The 22,241-nt window shown below is 42.6% G+C and overlaps 2 protein-coding genes across 4 annotated transcripts in view; one reads left to right on the top strand and one right to left on the bottom strand.

The window, feature by feature from the left end:
- LOC139370580 (zinc finger, CCHC domain containing 14) overlaps positions 1-12,244 on the top strand; it is a 33,046-nt gene extending 20,802 nt beyond the window's left edge. Inside the window, exons 8-13 of one of the 2 annotated variants that reach the window (XM_071110160.1) lie at positions 952-1,231; positions 1,685-1,773; positions 3,847-3,968; positions 7,659-7,814; positions 7,920-9,086; positions 9,220-12,244. In XM_071110160.1, the coding sequence (XP_070966261.1) occupies positions 952-1,231; positions 1,685-1,773; positions 3,847-3,968; positions 7,659-7,814; positions 7,920-9,086; positions 9,220-9,275 (1,870 nt within the window). In that variant the 3' untranslated portion in view covers positions 9,276-12,244. The remainder of the gene's footprint in view (positions 1-951; positions 1,232-1,684; positions 1,774-3,846; positions 3,969-7,658; positions 7,815-7,919; positions 9,087-9,219) is intronic. The other variant, XM_071110169.1, reaches the window with a different exon arrangement.
- LOC139370593 (microtubule-associated protein 1 light chain 3 beta) lies at positions 12,076-17,886 on the bottom strand. 2 transcript variants are annotated; one of them, XR_011627150.1, is made up of 5 exons: positions 17,530-17,886; positions 15,534-15,589; positions 14,571-14,677; positions 13,814-14,376; positions 12,076-13,757 (listed from the first exon to the last, which is right to left on the bottom strand). XR_011627150.1 is itself a non-coding variant. In XM_071110179.1 (4 exons), exons 1-4 carry the CDS (start codon positions 17,567-17,569, stop codon positions 14,202-14,204), a joined length of 378 nt encoding a protein of 125 aa, XP_070966280.1. In that variant the 5' UTR covers positions 17,570-17,851; the 3' UTR covers positions 12,076-14,201. The 2 variants fall into 2 exon arrangements, 1 of the variants encoding a protein (XP_070966280.1); XM_071110179.1 differs by having other exon boundaries at positions 12,076-14,376; positions 17,530-17,851.
- Positions 17,887-22,241: the final 4,355 nt, after the last annotated feature.

Genomic DNA, 22,241 nt, shown 5'->3' with positions numbered 1-22,241 from the left:
CGTCTAGGAGCAACAACGGCTCAGCCGTGAAGTGGTAGGCCACACAAGCTCACAGAACGGGACTGCCGAATGCTGAAGCGCGTAGATACTCGGTACTCGGTTGCAGCACTCACTACCTAAGATCACCGTGCGCAATGCCAAGCTTCGGCTGGAATGGTGTAAAGCTCACTGCCATTGCACCCTGGAGCAATGGAAATGCGTTTTCTGGAGTGAAAATCACAATTCACCATATGGCAGTCTGATGGACGAATCTGGGTTTGGCGGATGCCAGGAGAACGCTACTTGCCCCAATGCATAGTGCCAACTGTAAAGTTCGGTGGAGGATAAATAATGTTCTGGGGCTGTTTTTCATGATTTGGGCTAGGCCCCTTAGTTCCAGTGAAGGGAAATCTTAACGATTCTGCATTCAATTACATTCTAGAAGATTCTGTGCCAACTTTGTGGCCACAGTTTGGGGAAGGCCCTTTCCTGTTTCAGCATGACAATGCTTCGATGCACAAAGCGAGGTCCATACAGAAATGGTTTGTCGAGATCAGTGTGGAAGAACTTGACTGGCCTGCACAGAGTCTTGACCTCAACCCCACCGAACACCTTTGGGATGAATTGGAATGCCAACTGCGAGCCAGGCCTAATCACCCAACGTTGTTATACCAGCAAAGGGGGGACCAACTCCATATTAATGCCCATGGTTTTGGAATGAGATGTTTGACTAGCAGGTGTCCACATACTTTTGGTAATGTAGTGTCACTAAGTTTGATATAGACTGTTGCTGCCTATTCAAATCTGCAACCTGTATAATTATCTTAATATCTTAATTACATTATTTCCATCCTTTGCAATATACAGTATTCACTGTCCTTTTCCTGTCATGGACTTTTCCCTATTTTTCCTCCATGTTTCCTATCCTCTTCCCCCCCCCCCCCCACCCCTCCCCCCGCCCCTCTCTCTCAGGGCTTTATGTGGTGTAGCCAGTATCCAGACAGTCATGAGCGTTCACAACTCCATTCAGACTCACCCTCCTACCCAGCTGCCTCCCCAGGGCACTGTGCCCATCCTTCCTCCCGGTGGGGTGGGGGTATTAGGGGGGGATAATGCACCCCCTCCCGGCCACCTCCAGAACCCTGGTCCTCCACTGCAGAGCAACCCAGAACAGAATGGCATCCTGGACTGGCTGAGGAAACTCCGCCTGCACAAGTACTACCCAGTGTTCAAGCAGTTGACCATGGAGGAGGTGGGTGGGCTTTGAGGAAGGAGAGAGTCTCTCATTGGTGGGTTTAGGTTACAGTGGATGAGTGGCATTTAAGACACCTATGGAGCTGAAGAGATAAGGATATAACTAAAAGTGGCTTTGTTCTGGCTTGGAAATGGGGTGTATGCAGGGAAAGAGTTCAGATTCAGAAAACGTTTATGTCCTCAAAGAGGGATTCATTTAGCAGCAATCACAATACTGACAAAATCACATATTAAAAAACAGCAAAACAGCAAAGGATATTTACAAGCAAGTAGTCTGGACAAGAGCAATATCAATGATAACATGTCAGAATGAAGCTACATGTCTGTTATTAGAAAGCCCCAACAATAGACATTAGAATAGATCAAACAACAGCTGCTGTCTTCCCCTAACAATCACATTCTCCGTGGTAGCCCCTATCTGTGCTCTTAAATGTGCTCTTTTTTCCCGCAGTTCCTTGGACTCACAGAGGAGGATCTGAACAAGTATGACCTCACCCAGGGAGCCAAGAAGAAGCTGAAGACGCAGCTGGAACTGCAGAAGTGAGTCTGAACCCAGACCCCTTATCAAGCCCTCTGTCCCCCAGCCACATAAAAGCAGTGACGCGCCCATTCCAACATACTCCTGTGTAGACTCAGGTAGTTCAGAGGGTAATGAGATGGATGGATAGGTAGATGGATGGATGGATGTGTAGATGGATGGATGTGTAGATGGATGGATGGGCAGATGGATGGGTGGGTAGCTGGATGGGTGGGTAGATGGATAGATGGATGGGTAGATGGATGGGTGGGTGGTTAGATGGATGCATGCATGGGTAGATGGATGGATGGGTAGATGGATGAATGGACGGGTAGATAGATGGATGGATGGGTGGGTGGATGGGTAGATGGATAGATGGGTATATGAATGGATGGATGGATGGATGGGTAGATGGATGGATAGATAGATGGATGGGTAGATATATAGATGGATGGGTAGATAGATAGATGGATGGGTAGATGGATGGATGGATGGATGGGTAGATGGATGGATGGATGGATGGGTAGATGGATGGATGGTTAGATGGATGAATGGGTAGATGGATGGGTGGATGGATGGATGGGTAGATGGATGGATGGGTAGATGGATGGATGGGTAGATGGATGGATGGTTAGATGGATGGATGGATGGGTGGATGGATGGGTAGATGGATGGACGGATGGATGGATGGATGGGTAGATGGATGGATGGATGGGTAGATGGATGGGTGGATGGATAGATACTCTATTTACAACTAATGTTTCATAATTTTATTATTTAGATAGTCTTACTTCATAGTTTGTGTAGCATTTGTAAAAGGTGTGTCTGTTGATTGTTTATTTTATTAAACATTAACACAGGAGATTTGTCAATGGTGTTTATGTAAGGGACAATCAACACGAGGTTATGTATTCTATGGAATATAATGAATGACACGCGGTAGCAGAGTGGAACTAACCTTCCATGGAGTTGCGTTATTTCCCTGAGAGCCACGAGTTGATTATCCCTTTTATACTAAGGCTTTCAAAGCAGCTCAAACAAAACATGTAAAAATGAACTATGGCCATTGAATTGCAAACATACCATGTATTATAAGAAAATAATGCTATAGAATACCCTTCAAGACAGAAATTAGTATTCAACAATCCCTTACAAAAAAATATTGCAGTTTTTATAAGTGCGGTAACTGCAGTCGACTGTGGTATTCTGGACTCAGTAATTGCAGAATAACTACAGTGAACTGCAGTTGAACTGCAGTTACACTGCAAAATTAGCATATTAAAAGAAACTGTGTTATTTTGGATGCAGCATACTGCAGTTATACTGCACTCTAACTGCAATCTTTTTCTGTAAGGGATGTCATGGTATAAAGATTCATGGTCATTTGGTTGTCAATGGTTAACTAGCATTCCGGTGGAGTAGATTGGTTAGTCCAGATAAGTTGTACCTAAAGGAAAGATGGAAAGGATAAACCGGATGGAAAACCCAGTCACCTGTTGTAGCGTAGGAGTGGTACTGAGAGAGAACACTATCACTCAGCCTGTTTCCACAGCTAATATCAGCATGTTTCCATTAGCCAGGTACGACCATGTGTGTTGGTGACAGGAAGTGGAAAGTTCCTCAGGTGCTTTTCCATAGATCTGTCGGAGCTTAATGGGAGCTTATTCGGGATCACTCATTACACTGTCAAGCCTGTTTTTTTTTCTCCACCTGGCAATGCAGCTAAATTAACGCGATTTTCCTAGCTATATAATATGGTGAGTTGTCAAAATTGTGTATGTGTCATATGTCCTCCTCCTTGTACTGTATTTGTAAGAGTACCGACTCAAAAGTTGTTCAACATTTTTTTCTAGCAATTCTCTGTACCATTCATGGCACTGGTGTTCATCTCAAATAACTATTTCTCACACAACCTGTTGCTGGTGTGTTGGTGAAACAGAGGGTGTTGATGCTGTGCTTTTGTAATCTTGACGGCTAGACTAGAGCACCCTCTAGGGTTTCAATAGAGCTACTGTCTCCAGATCATACTGTGGCTGTCCGCTATGTAGAGATGACAAAGATGTTTCTGTGATGACTGACTGTGTTCCTGTCAATAGGGAGAAGATGGAGAAGAGGTATATGTTGTCCCAGTTCCCTGTGTCCTGCAGTGGCATCGCCAGGGTTACTCCATCCAGCCACATAGGCCCAGTGGCACACGTCTACTCAAGTAGCAACACAGGTACAGTATGCAACTCATCTGACAGGATATAATTTCAATACAAGTGAACTTGACATTTGGAATAAAGGTCACACAAAGACATGATCGGTACTCTGTTGGCATGTAGACTACACATTTATTAACATTGGCAATCCCTCAACATGTACACCAGAGGAGGGTGGTGGTGGGAGCTGTAGGAGGATGGTCCCATTTTAATGGCTGAAATGGGACAAACAGAACGGAGTCAAATGTGTGGTTTCCATATGTTTGATACTGTTCCATTTAATCCATTCCAGCCATTACAATGAGCCGTCCTTCTATAGCTCCCCCCACCAGCCTCCTCTGACGTACACCTTCCCAGGATGACCTTTACAACGTACTGCAGGTAGCCTACTACAGTTGAAGTCGGAAGTTTACATACACCTTAGCCAAATACATTTAAAAACTCAGTTTTTCACAATTCCTGACATTTAATCCTAGTAAAGAATGTGAAATGTCAGAATAATAGTAGAGAGAATGATTTATTTCAGCTTTTATTTCTTTCATCACATTCGTAGTGGATCAGAAGTTTACATACACTCAATTAGTATTTGGAAGCATTGCCTTTAAATTGTTTAACTTGGGTCAAACGTTTCGGGTAGCCTTCTACAAGCTTCCCACAATAAGTTGGGTGAATTTTGGCCCATTCCTCCTGACAGAGCTGGTGTAACTGAGTCAGGTTTGGAGGCCTCCTTGCTCACACACACTTTTTCAGTTCTGCCCACAAATTTTCTATGGGATTGAGGTCAGGGCTTTGTGATGGCCACTCCAATACCTTGACTTTGTTGTCCTTAAGCCATTTTGCCACAACTTTGGAAGTATGCTTGGGGTATTGTCCATTTGGAAGACCCATTTGCGACCAAGCTTTAACTTTAACTGATGTCTTGAGATGTTGCGTCAATATATCCACATAATTTTCCTCCTCATGATGCTATCTATTTTGCGAAGTGCACCAGTTCCCTTGCAGCAAAGCACCCCAACAACATGATGCTGCCACCCCCATGCTTCACGGTTGAGATGCTGTTCTCTTTAGCTTGCAAGCATCCCCCTTTTTCCTCCAAACATAACAATGGTCATTATGGCCAAACAGTCCTATTTTTGTTTCATCAGACCAGAGGACATTTCTCCAAAAAGTACGATCTTAGTCTCCATGTGCAGTTGCAAACCATAGTCTGGCTTTTTTATGCCGGTTTTAGAGCGTTGGTTTCTTCCTTGCTGAGTGGCCTTTCAGGGTATGTCGATATACAGTGGGGCAAAAAAGTATTTAATCAGCCACCAATTGTGCAAGTTCTCCCACTTAAAAATATGAGAGAGGCCTGTAATTTTCATCATAGGTACACTTCAACTATGACAGACAAAATGAGAAAAAAAATCCAGAAAATCACATTGTAGGATTTTTAATGAATTTATTTTCAAATTATGGTGGAAAATAAGTATTTGGTCAATAACAAAAGTTTATCTCAATACTTTGTTATATACCCTTTGTTGGCAATGACAGAGGTCAAACATTTTCTGTAAGTCTTCACAAGGTTTTCACACACTGTTGCTGGTATTTTGGCCCATTCCTCCATGCAGATCTCCTCTAGAGCAGTGATGTTTTGGGGCTGTTGCTGGGCAACACGGACTTTCAACTCCCTCCAAAGATTTTCTATGGGGTTGAGATCTGGAGACTGGCTAGGCCACTCCAGGACCTTGAAATGCTTCTTACGAAGCCACTCCTTCGTTGCCCGGGCGGTGTGTTTGGGATCATTGTCATGCTGAAAGACCCAGCCACGTTTCATCTTCAATGCCCTTGATGATGGAAGGAGGTTTTCACTCAAAATCTCACGATACATGGCCCCATTCATTCTTTCCTTTACACGGATCAGTCGTCCTGGTCACTTTGCTGAAAAACAGCCCCAAAGCATGATGTTTCCACCCCCATGCTTCACAGTAGGTATGGTGTTCTTTGGATGCAACTCAGCACTCTTTTTACTCCAAACACGACGAGTTGAGTTTTTACCAAAAAGTTATATTTTGGTTTCATCTGACCATATGACATTCTCCCAATCTTCTTCTGGATCATCCAAATGCTCTCTAGCAAACTTCAGACGGGCCTGGACATGTACTGGCTTAAGCAGGGGGACACGTCTGGCACTGTAGGATTTGAGTCCCTGGCGCCGTAGTGTGTTACTGATGGTAGGCTTTGTTACTTTGGTTCCAGCTCTCTGCAGGTCATTCACTAGGTCCACCCCGTGTGGTTCTGGGATTTTTGCTCACCGTTCTTGTGATCATTTTGACCCCACGGGGTGAGATCTTGCGTGGAGCCCCAGATCGAGGGAGATTATCAGTGGTTTTGTATGTCTTCCATTTCCTAATAATTGCTCCCACAGTTGATTTCTTCAAATCAAGCTGCTTACCTATTGCAGATTCAGTCTTCCCAGCCTGGTGCAGGTCTACAATTTTGTTTCTGGTGTCCTTTGAGAGCTCTTTGGTCTTGGCCATAGTGGAGTTTGGAGTGTGACTGTTTGGGGTTGTGGACAGGTGTCTTTTATACTGATAACAAGTTCAAACAGGTGCCATTAGTACAGGTAACGAGTGGAGGACAGAGGAGCCTCTTAAAGAAGAAGTTACAGGTCTGTGAGAGCCAGAAATCTTGCTTGTTTGTAGGTGACCAAATACTTATTTTCCACCATAATTTGCAAATAAATTCATAAAAAATGTGATTTTCTGGATTTTTTTTCTCATTTTGTCTGTCATAGTTGAAGTATACCTATGATGAAAATTACAGGCCTCTCATCTTTTTAATTGGGAGAACTTGCACAATTGGTGGCTGACTAAATACTTTTTTGCCCCACTGTAGGTCTTGTTTGGATATGTGGATATAGATACTTTTGTACCTGTTTCCTCCAGCATCTTCACAGGGTCCTTTGCTGTTGTTCTGAGATTGATTTGCTCTTTTCGCACCAAAGTACGTTCATCTCTAGGAGACAGATAGCATCTCCTTCCTGAGCAGTATGATGGCTGCGTGGTCCCATTGTTTGTACAGATGAATGTGGTAGGCAGGCATTTGGAAATTGCTCCCAATGATGAACCAGACTTGTGGAGGTCTACAAAATTTTTTTTTTAGGTCTTGGCTGATTTATTTTGATTTTCCCATGATGTCAAGCAAAGAGGCAGGCCTTGAAATACATCCACAGGTACAACTCCAATTGACTCAAATGATGTCAATTAGCTTATCAGAAGCTTCTAAAGCTGTGACATAATTTTCTGGAATTTTCTAAGCTCTTTTTTAGTCACAGTCAGCTTAGTGTATGTAAACTTCTGACCCACTGGAGTCGTGATACAGTGAGTTATAAGTGAAATAATGTCTGTAAGGCTACCCAAAACATTTGACCCAAGTTAAACCATTTGAAGGCAATGCTACCAAATACTAATTGACTGTATGTAAACTTCTGACCCACTGGAAATGTGATGAAAGAAATAAAAGCTGAAATCATTCTCTCTACTATTTTTCTGACATTTCACATTCTTAAAATCAAGTGGTGATCCTAACTGACCTAAAACAGGTAATTTTTACTAGGATTAAATGTCAGGAATTGTGAAAAACTGTGTTTAAATGTATTTGGCTAAGGTGTATGTAAACTTCAACTGCACACCTTCAGCTTTATTGATCACAGTTTCTTTGTTTAGAGCTGTGTGTGGAGGTAGAGACGGGCGTGCACCCTCTCACCCGGGACAGCAGCTCCTCTTCAGGGTATTCCAGCGCCCCCTCCAGCCCCATGACCCCTCACTCTCTGTCTTTGTCCCGGGAAGGGGCCTTCAACAGGGCCAAGGAGCCACACAGACGTGAGTCTATCTCCCTCAGCAGTTATCATGCTAACTGAAATGGCCTTCAATAAGTTGGTATATCACTGATAACATTTTGTTCTGTGTCATCCTGTCCCTATCCAGGGATGGAGTCAGGACTAGAACTAGGAGAGAAGGACAGGACTTACGTTCTCCTAAACCCCACCGTTACAACAGGGCCTAGTCGGCCCACTGCTCAGGTTCTGCCCGTGCAGAATGATCCTACTCCCTGCCCCTCCCACATGAGCCTCCCTCCTCCCTCCCTAAGCCTACAGTCACCAGGACGCATCCTGGGTTCCCCCTGTAAGCCCCGGCTACCTCCCTTCTGCCCTGATGAGCGGGCCAAGCCCCTGGGTTCAGGTGTGGCTGTTGGGGTGCGACTGGAGAGAGTGTTCCCTGGCCTGAGTGTGGACAGTATGGGGTCCCCTCCCCTTCGCCAGGACTCTGCTGGGCCCCGGGGGCCCTCTGGGGTTACTGTGCTGCGCTCCCCTCCAGTCTTGATGGTGGACACCAGTTCCGCCCTCACCACAACCTCCAACACCCTGCACCACGTCTCACACCCCCCTCTACACCTGCAGGTGTCCCCCTCTCTACGGCATACTGGACACTACCCCTACCCCTACTCTTCTGCCTCCTCCTCATCTTCCTCCTCATCTCCTGCCTCCAAGTTAGCTTTTCCGTCTGTGGGTGGCATTCACATAGGAACTGCGAGCAGTGTTCCCACGGCAGGGGTGCCAGGCAACACCTACTGTGTGAACAGTAGGTCCGCTGTCCAACCAAGCTCCAGTCCCACCTCCACAGACACCAGCAGCTACGCTGTCACTTCTGGCTCCACCCCTAACTCCTCTGTCTGCGTCTGCAGCTCTTGTGGCTGCAGTGGGAACTGTGGCTCCTACGGGGCCCTCCCGGCCAGCTATGCAGGGTACTTCCAGCACCCCTTCTCAGGGACATCAGTGTTCCCCCTGGGGCCCCTGCTTCACCTCAGTCCCCTGCTGGCTGGGAGCAGCACTGCCAAACCCTTCCCCTTCCCCTTGGCACCGCCCCTCTACAACAGCAGTGTGTCTCACAGCCACGACACCCAGGGGCAGCAGGGGCTTATCCTGCCCCCCATGCAGGGCTTCCTGGGGGCCGGTGCCAACGTGCACAAGCCTCATGGGGGGGTGGGGAACGGAGGGCATAGGAAGCCAGGGAGCTTGTCCTGCTACAACTGTGGGGTCACCGGCCATCGGGCACAGGACTGCAAGCAGCCACCCATGGACGCTGCTCAGCAAGGTATAAAGTAGAAACCTTACAGCTACTAAAATAGATATTGTAATTCCATGATTAAATATACATATGTTTAATATCTGCAGAAACCTCTTGGGGAACTTGATATATTTAGCACCATTGGTATTTTGTTTTGCAGGCACGTTCCGGCTGAAGTATGCTCCCAAATCAGACAGCCAGGACTCTGGGGACTAAGAACAAGGAACTCCTGTGACCCCTGTGCACATCAGCACCTTATGATCCTCCTGGTAGAGGAGTCCCTTTCATTTAGGTAACTCTTTGACTCTTTGAACACACTTAGATGATTGGAGAATGAATGGTGGCCTGAGGCCACTTAACTCGACTGATGAAAGTCGAAGCATGGAGTCAGTTTGGAAGGAGATATTAACCCCAGTCCATCTGTAACATATGATTTTGATCATACCAAATACAAGAGATGGTCAGGTCTAAACCCTGAGGCCGAGGGTATACAGTGTTTTCGAATGGGAAATGATTTAGCTGTACAAAATCCACAGTTGAAAATATGATGCAATACTTCTCACACTACTTGGTACACACCTCAGCCTCACTCAGTCAATCGGTCAAACTCCACAGACCTACACCTTTCATAACAACAACTCATGCGGTATGCAAAGATGTCCTCTTAAGTTGCTCTGGAGATGAGTTGGATGTATCTGAGAGGATGCTGATGTGTGAATGTAAAGACTTACAGTATAATATGACTGCCAAATAATGCACATTGACTGACTGACTACCAAATCCTTCTCCTCTGGGACAGAGCAGGTCTGTGAGAAACACAGAGGAAGAGAAGCGAGTGCTTTATTCTTCACATCATTCGCTGTGGGTACTTTGCCCTATACAGTGCAGGTATTAATGGTGAAAGAAATGGTGCGAGCATTCTTAGTTTAGATTTTAAGATGTGCCATTGAAATTTGTGTTGTTTAATCATTTAGAAGTTGGAGCAGTCTAATTGTATAATCATTGTCAAAATGTGTGTAGGTTTTAGTTGTATGTATAAGGTTATGTATGTTTGATTTTATAATAGTTGGATTTGATGTGGTGAGGTGGTGCTATGTAAGAGGATCCTTTTTGAAAAAGATTTGATATTGAATGTCAGTGAATGTGTCCTTGAGTTGCCACCATGGTGTGGCATGTGAAAGCACTTTTATGAGATCGGCTGGTCCATTGGATGCGAGTGTGACATGAGGACCGTAGTCCTCAAGGATGGACAAGTTATTATCATTTTTTTGTGTTGCACTGGAATATTCCTAGCCAGGTCTGGAGGACACAATTCAGTCATAAGGGACATTTTGTTGAAAATGATGTTTATGAAATGCTCGGGGCCATGACTGAATTCAAACTGAGTTGGTTTTGGGGTGTGGTTTGATGTGGGTGTCTTTTGTGTGTGTTCGCAGGTGGGAAGAGTTAGCCAAATTATTTTGCCAATTTGCTTCAGCCAGCTTGTCCGCAACCTCTGCAAAGTTGATTTGACTTTAGATAGCCTATCTTCTGGGCTAGTTAGGGACCGTCAATAAATGACACAATATAAATTAGACAATATTTTCATTAAATGCTTTCAATATTTGCATATGAATTTCTACAATTTATATTTGGTTTGATGTTTTAAGTCATTGAAATGTGGAGCTATTGAATTCTTACAGATGGTCCATAACTAGCCCCATAGGGATATCCAAAGTCAACCCAATTTTACCACAGGCATTACGATTGTGTTGCGTGCAGCTCCACTCTGAATTGATGATTACTTGTGTGCAGTCAACTGTGGGCACATAGGCAGGATTTAAACAAACCCAATCGTCATTTACATTGTGATGCAGTCACGACCACAACACTTACAAAACTCTGTTTTAGACAAGGCTGACTTTATGACCAAAATGATCCTATTTACACTTCGTAGTCAATTTTGACAGTATAATAAATGTTTCTGACTCATTCTGATGCCACATATGCTGTTTTCTAAATGATACGTTTTTTTAGGGGCTGTTGCTCTTTAAGACTGACAAAATCAGGATCCTTTGGTTGAAACAGGAAACAGATTTACAGTAGTTCTATTCTGCTGGATGTGATTTGGTCTGAGGACCAAAGAACAAGGAATTGTAGGGCCCAATCAAGGATTGTATCTGACCATCTGTAGAGTATTGCATGCTGGGGAATGTTGTATTTTTAAAAAGTGTCAAAGCTTTGTGGTCAAACCTTTTCACCACATCTGTACTGTCTAGTTCTCATGGGAGTAATAGAGCTTACAGTGAGAACATTACTCTAACAGTACGCCACATACAGAACTAGCATGCATTTTTTTAAATATATTTTTTGTTACATTGTGCCTAATGAATACACCCTGGTTCACGCTGCAAACATTGTGTAAACCAACTGTTTTCATTATATCATTCAAATGAAAAAAAGAGTGATATGATTGACTATTGGAAATCATGTTTGTGCACTAAGCCGTTTATCCTGGATGTCTTAGCCACCCTGCATGGTACAATCATTTACTAAAGAAAATGTATGGACATAATAAAATGACACCATATTTTTTTGATTCTGGAACTGGTTCACCTTACTTGGTTCCAATGAGGCTGTCGTCAAACATACATGACACCCCCCTGTCCAAAATACAATTTTAATTATCTGGTATTATTTGAATGTAACATGGCTATCTTCTTAGTCAAAAGCTATGCATGTTGCTTGATCTCAAGTAAACATTTTGTGCATTTAAAAAGGAGTTTTAAAACATTTGGTATTATTTTAAAGCAGATTTGAGCTTGAATGGCAAAATCACTTGTTCATTTTTATGTAAAAGTTTTGTATTGTATGGTGTAGTGTGTTTAAGAATTGTTTGTTTTATATACTGCATCAAAAACATTGTAAAATACATTAAAATGTTTTCGGTTTCCATCCTTTCATGGCAACATGTATGTTTCTCACTGATCAGTATTTTATCTAATTCAAACGTCAGGATAGGGGTTCTAGATGGGAATACCTTTACATAGTCTGTTTTATTCATAAAATACCAACAAATACAATAAAAGGCTGTGTAATATTGCTGTGAATATGAAGAATGAGAGCGGCAAACAGCAGAGCATGCAGAGGAACATTGGGCTGATAAAACTGTATCATTCCTCTGTTATTAAACCCTCAATCAAACTGATCATAGAATCATTCGTATTCATTACACACACATATAGCATATGGACATTTGTACAAGGAAGTAACATCACATTAAATAAAAACAAAGATTATCTGCCAAAAATGAAGCTAAAAAGCTATCTAACATTTAAACAGTTGAGAGGACAGCGAGAAGGAAAAGCACAACAGTCAGCACACATTATAAAAGGCATAAATAACCCTCTATTAAACAAATTTAATATTCTAAAAGCGTGATGCCACCCTGGGATGAGTACTGTTCAGAGCCCTAGGGCAGGTCTAGGAGGGGGACGGATGGACAGTTGGTTGGTGGACAGACCCGGCCGTGATGCCCGCCCAGTCCAAAACAGCCACCAACCCCACACCCTACTTCTGACATCAGCATTATCCCACATCAGTGACCCTTTCACACACGTGCAATTCGATCATCATGCTGTACATGGAGGCAAATTTCTTATAACAATCATCATAGCAGGTTTTCGGTAGCATTTCTTTCCTTTTTAACCAGGAGTCCCTAACATCTCTTCTACGTGGAGACGTTTACAACAAAGCGCGGGAAGATTTTTTTTGTCGAAAGGACCTTCATTTTTATTGAATTTTTTGAAAGGTGCAAAGTAAAATAATCTCTGAACCCACAACCCTCATCAAGTAGCTCAACAGAGCAACACAGGGGGAGGGGAACTGCTAAACTGAACGCACATTAACATGTTAGCCTCAAAAACTTGTGTTAATACAATGAAGCCTATAGTTGGCCTAGAATATTCAACCAAGTTGCTAATGGAAAGACTAAAGAAAAAAGAACCACTCATTTTGTCACAGCAGTTGAGACTATTGGCCTGAGTCACCAATTATAGGAGACTTGATGAAACGTGTTCTTGTGGAAGTAGTTTGTCCCATGTCTGTCAAACTGGATTCAACGCTTTAACTAAACTGTTAGAAAATTCCTCAACAGCTGTTGTGATTGAAGCTTCATCCAAAATACTGAGCTCATTCAAGTTTAGCAAACACAACAAGTGGAAAATAAAATATGGAGATTTCTGTATAACTGAACTCAACCATGATGGACTCAAGCAAGGATTTAAGCTGTAAATTGTTTGAGTCGAACTCAACCTGAACTGGCAATCATCTCTGCTATACTAATCCATTCTATACACCAAACAACCCAAAGATAACTATTGAATCTCTTTTCCTAAACACATGGCTGGATGAACAGGGAGAGGTTTTGAGTAATGGATGAACGGGGAGAGGTTTTGAGTAATGGATGTACAGGGAGAGGTTTTGAGTAATGGATGTACAGGGAGAGGTTTTGAGTAATGGATGTACAGGGAGAGGTGTTGAGTAATGGATGTACAGGGAGAGGTGTTGAGTAATGGATGTACAGGGAGAGGTGTTGAGTAATGGATGTACGGGGAGAGGTGTTGAGTAATGGATGAACAGGGAGAGGTGTTGAGTAATGGATGTACAGGGAGAGGTGTTGAGTAATGGATGTACAGGGAGAGGTGTTGAGTAATGGATGTACAGAGAGAGGTGTTGAGTAATGGATGAACGGGGAGAGGTTTTGAGTAATGGATGAACGGGGAGAGGTGTTGAGTAATGGATGTACAGGGAGAGGTGTTGAGTAATGGATGTACAGGGAGAGGTGTTGAGTAATGGATGTACAGGGAGAGGTGTTGAGTAATGGATGTACAGGGAGAGGTGTTGAGTAATGGATGTACAGGGAGAGGTTTTGAGTAATGGGCAGTATGAGTATGAGAAGGTGCAGGACATGGCTTTTAATATCTATAAGGGGCCCTTAAGGGCATGGGAGAAGAGGTCAGTCTGGTTCCCATTGTCTTGGCTAAGGTTTTAAGCAAGGGTTTGAGGGAAGGCAAGGGGGATCGATCTGTATTTAGGAACGAAGAATCAAGGAGGGAGGAGGTGATATCATTGTCCGAGCTATGGTGTGGAGGTGGGAGGCTGTTACTGGGGGGTTATGGTTCCAAAGGTCTCCTGCGAGGCGTACACCATGTAGAGGAAGCCATCATCGTCCTTCTCGCGATCGTACACCTCAGCGATGGCTGCCGACACGGAGACCATGCTGTGGCCGTTCACCAGCAGGAAGAAGGCCTGGTTGGAGTTCAGCTGGAGGCGCCTCCTAGTGAGGGCAAACATACAGAGTTTAGCACATCTTATCCTCACATAGACAAGAGAGTAGATAGTGTATCAGATACAAATCATTAAAAATAAATGTGAGTAAGATCAACTAAGTGAATTTGCTTTAGTGATTATATGACTGATAAAGTGGTGTCAGTAAATACAGAGAAGAGAGGATGATGGAACATCCTGTACCTGATGATTTTGATCAGCTCACTCATATTGACATGGTCAGGAACCAGGAACTTGGTTTTATCCAGGATGGGCAGCTGCTTCTCTCCCTTGTATCTCTCGATGATGACCTGAAATGGAGCAGAGGAAACGTCTTATTATAGAGCTCCCTGGACCCAAGCTACACTGTGCTTGGAGGAGTCACATTACAAAGACACAGCTAGTGTTAGTCACAGGGTGAGGGGATAATACCAAGACACAGCTAGTGTTATTCACAGGGGGAGGGGATAATACCAAGACACAGCTAGTGTTATTCACAGGGGGAGGGGATAATACCAAGACACAGCTAGTATTAGTCACAGGGGGAGGGGACAATACCAAGACATAGCTAGTGTTATTCACAGGGGGAGGGGATAATACCAAGACACAGCTAGTGTTGGTCACAGGGGGAGGGGATAGTACCAAGCCACAGCTAGTGTTAGTCACAGGGGGAGGGGATAATACCAGGACACAGCTAGTGTTAGTCACAGGGGGAGGGGATAATACCAGGACACAGCTAGTGTTAGTCACAGGGGGAGGGGATAGTACCAAGACACAGCTAGTGTTAGTCACAGGGGGAGGGGCATTACTCAGCACTTTGTGACCCTGGAGAGACAAAGGAAAGGCTCAGGAAGCAGTCATGTAGTGTAACTGAGGCTCTGTTAGGCTCTCAGTGTGTGTGTGTGTGTGTACATCTGGGTGGAGGAGGGGAGAGAGGCAGCAGATGGAAGGTTAGAGCGATATTCAATCTGCTATGTGGTCTGCTTGGGTCCTGATACATGGCTAACACAGATAAGATTCCACACCCTTCTACCTATTCCTCATGAGAATAGCCGCTAGGGAGGATACCCTCGGTGTGTTGAGGGAAGCAAGGGTGGGTCTGTATTGAGGAATATTTTCTGTTCATGTATACATTAGGATTGTTGTGGCAATAGATGTAATACTAACTGGGATCTTGTTGGGGTGCTGCTCTCGAATCAGTCTCACATCATCTACTCTCTGCTCTGTGGACACAAGGAAGAACAGGTGATGACAAATCAATGGGAAAATATATGGTAGCCTGTTATCTTAAACCTCCTATAATTTACACAATACAATCTGTGCAGCAAACCACCAGGTGCTGAATAAACTCAGACCCTAAACGAAACAGCAAGTGAACATTATCGGCACTAATCCAGCCCACCTGAACTTTGCACCTCCAAGACCATTTGTAACAAAGACAAAACGACTGTTTCCATGGCACCAGATAAGGCCTTGGGCCCCTTTGTTATCACTCAAACCCTGGTCTGGGTTAGTTCTGACTGACTGATAGAAGAAACAACAATGACACAAATGCCTGGAAGGATGAACTGCCTGATCCCAATTATTCCAGTAAAATGTTCTTATTGTGGCCTTTCTATACAGAAATACACTAGCTCACTTTTATCTTATGTAAATCCCCCCAAACTTGCAGTTTAACAGGTTAAAAGCCTTGGCAGTTAGAGAAACAAGGAAGCTCTGGCTACCTTTGGGCTACAGTCAGTGTACCAATATGTTGCTCAACACTTGGAAAGAAATATATCAGAAGGGAAATGAAAAGCTTGTTAACACCATCTCTATTTTCACAAACCCTTTAAAAAAAATAAGTTATTTTTGAAAGTGGCCACATTTCACGTCTGTAGCCTCAGTGCAGAGATCAAGCCTACTCGTGACTCCAGAGCCACATACTTTGATATAACTGGTCAAATCTACACACTATGTGATGGTAAGTTAACTTTTTAGATTTCACTTTCCAACCCATAGATTTCACTTATGTATAACCACAACAATATAATAATAACCAATGCAATAACTACATCCCCTGTTGTAACTACTGCAGTGTAAACTAGTAGCATGTTACAGCAACATTGTAACTGGTAAGATGTTTATGTTCTTTGAGTTTGGGACACTGCACGTGTTCAGCTAGTGCTCTCATTCTCACGTGGTGATATTGTGCAATTTTTTTTGGAAACGTTAAAGACTGACGTTTGGTCTGAATTGTTTTGAAGAAATTTGCCATGACATCAGACACTTTACCTTGACGACAAATTGGCCAACTTCAAATTCAAAGAGCTAGGAAACCTTCGGAGCCAATGTAGACTCATCCAGGAAATGGCAACTAACCGATATTTTGGCTACACGGCTTGTATCGCCAAAGAGCTAACTGTCGCGAAGTAAACAAGGGGCCTTATCTCAGACGAAAAAAAAGTATCGGATATAAAAGCCTATTTGCGGAAAGCGAAGATAACAGTCCAAATATGAATTGTCGTGTTATCTAGGTCTAGGCCTACATGATAAAGTCACAGAGGTTACAGACATTTGTTTTTGTCCCTTTCCCCTAGGCCTTCCTTTCACCTACGCAATACGTCCCATCCCCCAATCATGCAGCGCACTTTCCTACTTTTCGAGAAGAGTAATATTGGCTACTTGTTTTTTTTTTTTACATCTCTGTCACAAACAAGCGGAGCACACGATAATATATTTAACGTTTCGCTGCCACACGCTTACATTGTACAGAGACATACATTATATACTACAGCATACAAACTAAACACAACAACACCATATTTGCCATCCGTCGGTTCGGGTTGCATAACATGAGCCAGAACCATTAGCCTATACAAATACAGCTACCACCTTTAATTACCACGAATTTGTCGCTGTGAAAAGGCCTATATTATATAATAGATTAAATAAAGTATCTCCCATTTGTACTTAGACTGTTTATTGCCTTTGGCTTCTGATCGAAGTTGAGCTGATTAACTATTCAGACACTGGGCCTTACTAGGGGAAATTGGAAAACCATCTGTTCTCCAAATAAAGGCTGATACTGAAATAAGAAGCCACCACATTTGTTAAAATCGAAATAATATACACAATTAGACAACTTCAATGTTAAAACTTGCTGTACTAATAGGCTACATACCAAATGTCCTTCTTTGTTTGAACGTCTTCTCTGAAGGCATATTTCACGCAGGTCAACCCGTTTTGTAAACGAGGCAAAAGGTCCCTGTATGAATTGAAAATATATTTAAATGTAGGTGTTGTAAATTTTTGGGCGATCAAAGCCCAGTTTTTTTGTAATAATAAGAAGTTGAGTCCTTTGATGTTGTGCTATTCCTTCTTTGCTGATTGCTGCGGAGTCTATAGCGAAACAAACCAGTCAGCTGATATTTGACGTCACTGAGAGAGAGACCAATACCTACGCTCTGTATTTGCCGCTGGCTGCCCCACCACCACAGAAAGCACTGAGCTATCAGCCTAGCTCACCACCACAGAAAGCACTGAGTTATCAGCCTAGCTCAGTGCATTCTGTGGTGGTGGGCCAGCCAGCAGAGACACATATTTCCCTCAGATTACACAAACCCACAAAGAATTTGAAAACAAATCACATTTTGATCAACTCTACTGGGTGAAATACCACAGCAGCAAGCTGTGTTACCTGTTGCTACAAGAAAAGGGCTACCAGTGAAGAACAAACACCATGGGAAATAAACTATATTTATTTTCCCTTTTGTAACTATTTTCACATCATTACAACACTTTCTATAGACATCATATGATGACATCTTTATTTTTTTGGAACTTTGTAAGTGTAATGTTAACTGTAGATTTTTTTTTATATCCCCCTTTTTCTCTCCAATTTCATGGAGAGAAACACAACCCAACCAGCCCTGCTTCTTAACACAGTGCGTATCCAACCTGCATCCAACCTTATTGTTTATTTCACTTTTGTTTATTTCACTTGCTTTGGCAAAGTAAACATATGTTTATATGTTGTGTGAGATTGAAGCTACAGGTTGCATACAGAACAACCCGACCAGCCCTTGCACACCGTAGGTGCTGGAACTGGATAGATATAAACAATATGGCAAAAACTTCTTAGAGGCCCTAGAAGGTAGGGTTTATTTCTGGACGTGGACTATATTCAGATACTCCACCGTTCTCCCTGAAGTATGAATTTGCTCAGAGACCCCCACATCTTCTGCCATTTTCTTACAGCAGGCCATTCCTTTAAATCCAGCAGGGGGAGTGAATGAGCTGGATACAGCAGGTTTAATAGTAGAGGACCAATACCACAGCCTGAATGGTATTAGTGGCAGTAAGGTCTATGCTGTCAGAAAAGAAATGGATAACAAGGATCCCCTTTTCCAGTCCGCAATCTCAAACCCTTCTTCCTGTGCAGTTTACAATTGTTCTTGCAGAGCCCCCTTTTCCAAGCTTTAAAGGATAAACATTGAACATTGGCCATGGTGTCAATCCAGCATGACTTCTGCCGTGCTCAAAACAACTGGAAACTGGGACTGAGCTATCAGCCTAGCTCAGTGCATTCTGTGGTGGTGGGCCAGCCACTGGGAAATCTGATTTCAGTGAGTTCAAGACAGACCTGGGTTTAAATGCATGTGTCACGTCGGTACGAATGATTCGGGAGACAGGAGCAGGAATGCGTAATATTTTTTTTGAATTATACCCAAATTACGGCGTGCAGTGTAAAGGCATGGGGACGAGGACCAAACAAACACTATACAAAACACAGGGTTGAAACCCAAAACAAAAGAGCGAGGAGTACCTCGAATAAATAACACAAGCGCACAATGATTAACACATGGGACGAGACCTGTAATCATCTGCGCAAAACACAATGGCACGAAAGCCAAAACACACAACACAGGTACTCACATGAACCAACGGACATTGTAACAATAATCGACAGGACAATGATAAACCAAGGGCACACTTACTAATCAATGGGAATAGGGGCCAGGTGTGCGTAATGAAAGTTTCGGAGGGATCCATGACAGCATGGGACTGGAATATTTAAATATTTGTATTTTAAGAAGAAGAAACCCCGCTGTGTTTTGAGTACATGCCAATTCTTTTCAAGTGTATTTCCAAAATACATTTTCAAATATTCAACTAGGTGTATTGTCAAAGAAAAAATATCCAAACTTTGAAATAAGTGTGAAAATAATTTTAAAATACCTTAAATAGTATTTAAACCCAGATCTGGTGTGGTGTATTACCCTGAAACAAGGGTCCCTTGTGACTCAGTTGGTAGAGCATGTAATTTGTAATGCTAGGGTTGTGGGTTTGATTCCCATGGGGGACCAGTATGAAAATGTATATAAGTTGCTCTGGATAATATGTTTAAAAAAAAAATATCCAGTATAAATTACAAAATTACCATAGATGTTAATTACCAACATTACTGAAGATTCCAGTAACTTTGGTAAATTACCGGTAGCTTTTACAACCCTAATTTGCTTAATGACTGAAATGAAGGGGTGTCTTCATGGAACAATATTTTCATGATGAGTAACTATGACCACACTGTTACCATGTTATTAGCCTACTGCTTTATTCTGTGCTACAGATAATGTCATAAACATTCAGGACTTCTTGTATATGCATGTCTTACAAATTGCACTGTGCACACATTTCATGGGGGTTCTATTGATAGTAGCACTGAAAGGTACACTACATGACCAAAAGTATGTGGACACCTGCTCGTCAACACATCTAATTCCAAAATCCTAGGCATTAATATGGAGTTGGTCCTCCACCAAACTTTACAGTTGACACTATGCATTGGGGCAGGTGGCAATCTCCCGGAATCCACCAAATCCAGATTTGTCCGTCGGACTGCCAGATGGTGAAGCGTGATTCATCACTCCAGAGAACGTGTTTCCACTGCTTCAGAGTTCAATGGCAACGAGATTTACACCACTCCAGTCAAAGCTTGGCATTGCGCATGGTGATCTTAGGCTTGTGTGAGGCTGCTCGACCATGGAACCCAAACCCATTTCATGAAGCTCACGACAGTTACCGTGCTGACGTTGCTTCCAGAGGCAGTTTGGAACTCGGTAGTGAGTGTTGCAACCCAGGAAAGACGATTTTTACACTCTTCACGCTTCAGCTCTTGGCTGTTCCGTTCTGTGAGCTTGTGTGGCCTACCACTTCGCGGCTGAGATGTTGTTGCTCCTAGATGTTTTCATTTTACAATAACAGCACTTACAGTTTACCGGGGGCAGCTCTAGCAGGGCAGGAATGACTTGTTGGAAAGGTGGCGTCCTATGACAGTGCCACGTTGAAAATCATTGATCTCTTCAGTAAGGCCATTCTACTGCCAATGTTTGTCAATGGAGATTGCATGGCTGTGTGCTCGTTTTGATACACCTGTCAGCAACGGGTGTGGCTGCCGAATCCATTAATATGTGTATTTGAAAATGGGACCAAAGTTGATAGTGCAGCTTCTGTTCTTGAGCCGCAGGTGGCGCTCTCTGATAACCTCTGACTGCCACTCACCCTGCAGATTGAGATGTTTTGTGGAGCCAGTCAACAGTTTTATGACTACCATATCCTCTGAGCCGGGAGTATAGCCTTCGGGTATTTTTTTATTTCTATATTTTTTTTATGTGTGGGGGGGTAGACCTACATTCGCACGTTTTTTTTGACTTGCTAATAATGACCTATGAAAAAAAGAATAAGTATGGATAGAGAACTATTATTTTACTACTATTATTTTACTCAAATTTTGACAGCGAGGACATAATAACACATTTTCAGTGCGGCACTCTGGCCCTCGCTGAAGACTGAATACACCCCCCGGGGCAAAATGTCTTGCCATTATTCATTTTACATTTATTTTACCAGGTAAGGTTGATTGATCTGGTGATTAATGCAAGGAAAGGGGTGAGACAGAGCTGACCTACTGTTACTAGGGATAGAATTCTTGAATTTGACCCTTTTTACACTGAAAAATTGATTGAGGACACATTTATAACTATGACCTGGGGAGTAGACCTATTGAAGGGGAGTGAGAGTAGCTATCTCAAAAGTAGCTTTAAGTTGTAGGCCTACTTTTGATTACTGCAGACTGCAGTAATCTGATGTGCAAATCTACTATAAATATAATTTAAAAAACATATCAAATAGTCTTATTATAATAACAACATGACACCAACTAATAATGTTACTTCTCAAGATTGAAAAAAAAAGTGATGCATTGATTTGACTAATAGACATGTGTAAGTATGATTTTTGTTCAAAGAAAGAAAAATGGTCTTTGTGCAATAGTGCTGTGCCTGCTATCACACAATGATAATGTTACTATGTTTTTGAAATAGGGTTGCAAAGGGAGGGTATATTACTGGAAACTTTCTAAATTTACGAGTAAACTACTAGCATTTTCGTAACTTTCAAATTTTGTTTGGAATTTTATCAGATGACATCTAGTGGCCTTTTTTGGGTACTTCAGATTATCACAGGCATCTGGGCCTCTGAGTGACCTTATCATGTAAAAAACATGATTTAATCAAATAACAAATAACAAAATAGAATGACAAAGCTGTAAAACATTATCTTAAATATAAACTTAGTGAACACCAATATCCTTTATATATATATTTTACACACTTTTATTTATTTACTATGTCAATATGTCTTTGTTGTAAATGTTCTGGCACGAAACTGGTGGCAGCTGTGAAAAAAGTAAACAGTTGGAAGAGTTGCAGAGTTAATTGAAAATAATGACATTGTTGATTAGATGCTTTTTTCATAAATTAGGCTACTTTATCTTGAAACATATGGTCTATCTACTAGAAAATCATGGCAAACTCATGGACAAAATTAATACTA

This window comes from Oncorhynchus clarkii, chromosome 2, assembly GCF_045791955.1.
Source record: "Oncorhynchus clarkii lewisi isolate Uvic-CL-2024 chromosome 2, UVic_Ocla_1.0, whole genome shotgun sequence".
Taxonomy (NCBI): Eukaryota; Metazoa; Chordata; class Actinopteri; order Salmoniformes; family Salmonidae; genus Oncorhynchus; species Oncorhynchus clarkii.
The sequence above is the reverse complement of the archived record's forward strand: the minus strand, read 5'-3'. Positions and strand labels throughout refer to the sequence as shown.

Bases quoted from the DNA above. Each gene is read 5' to 3' on its own strand.
- LOC139370593 (XM_071110179.1), bottom strand. From the start codon at position 17,569: ATGCCTTCAGAGAAGACGTTCAAACAAAGAAGGACATTTG. The intron at 14,678-15,533 runs GTTAGTATTACA...GCTCCATTTCAG, and splicing joins AGCACCCCAACAAGATCCCA to GTCATCATCGAGAGATACAA. The intron at 14,377-14,570 runs GTACAGGATGTT...TGCCCTCACTAG, and splicing joins GAGCTGATCAAAATCATCAG to GAGGCGCCTCCAGCTGAACT.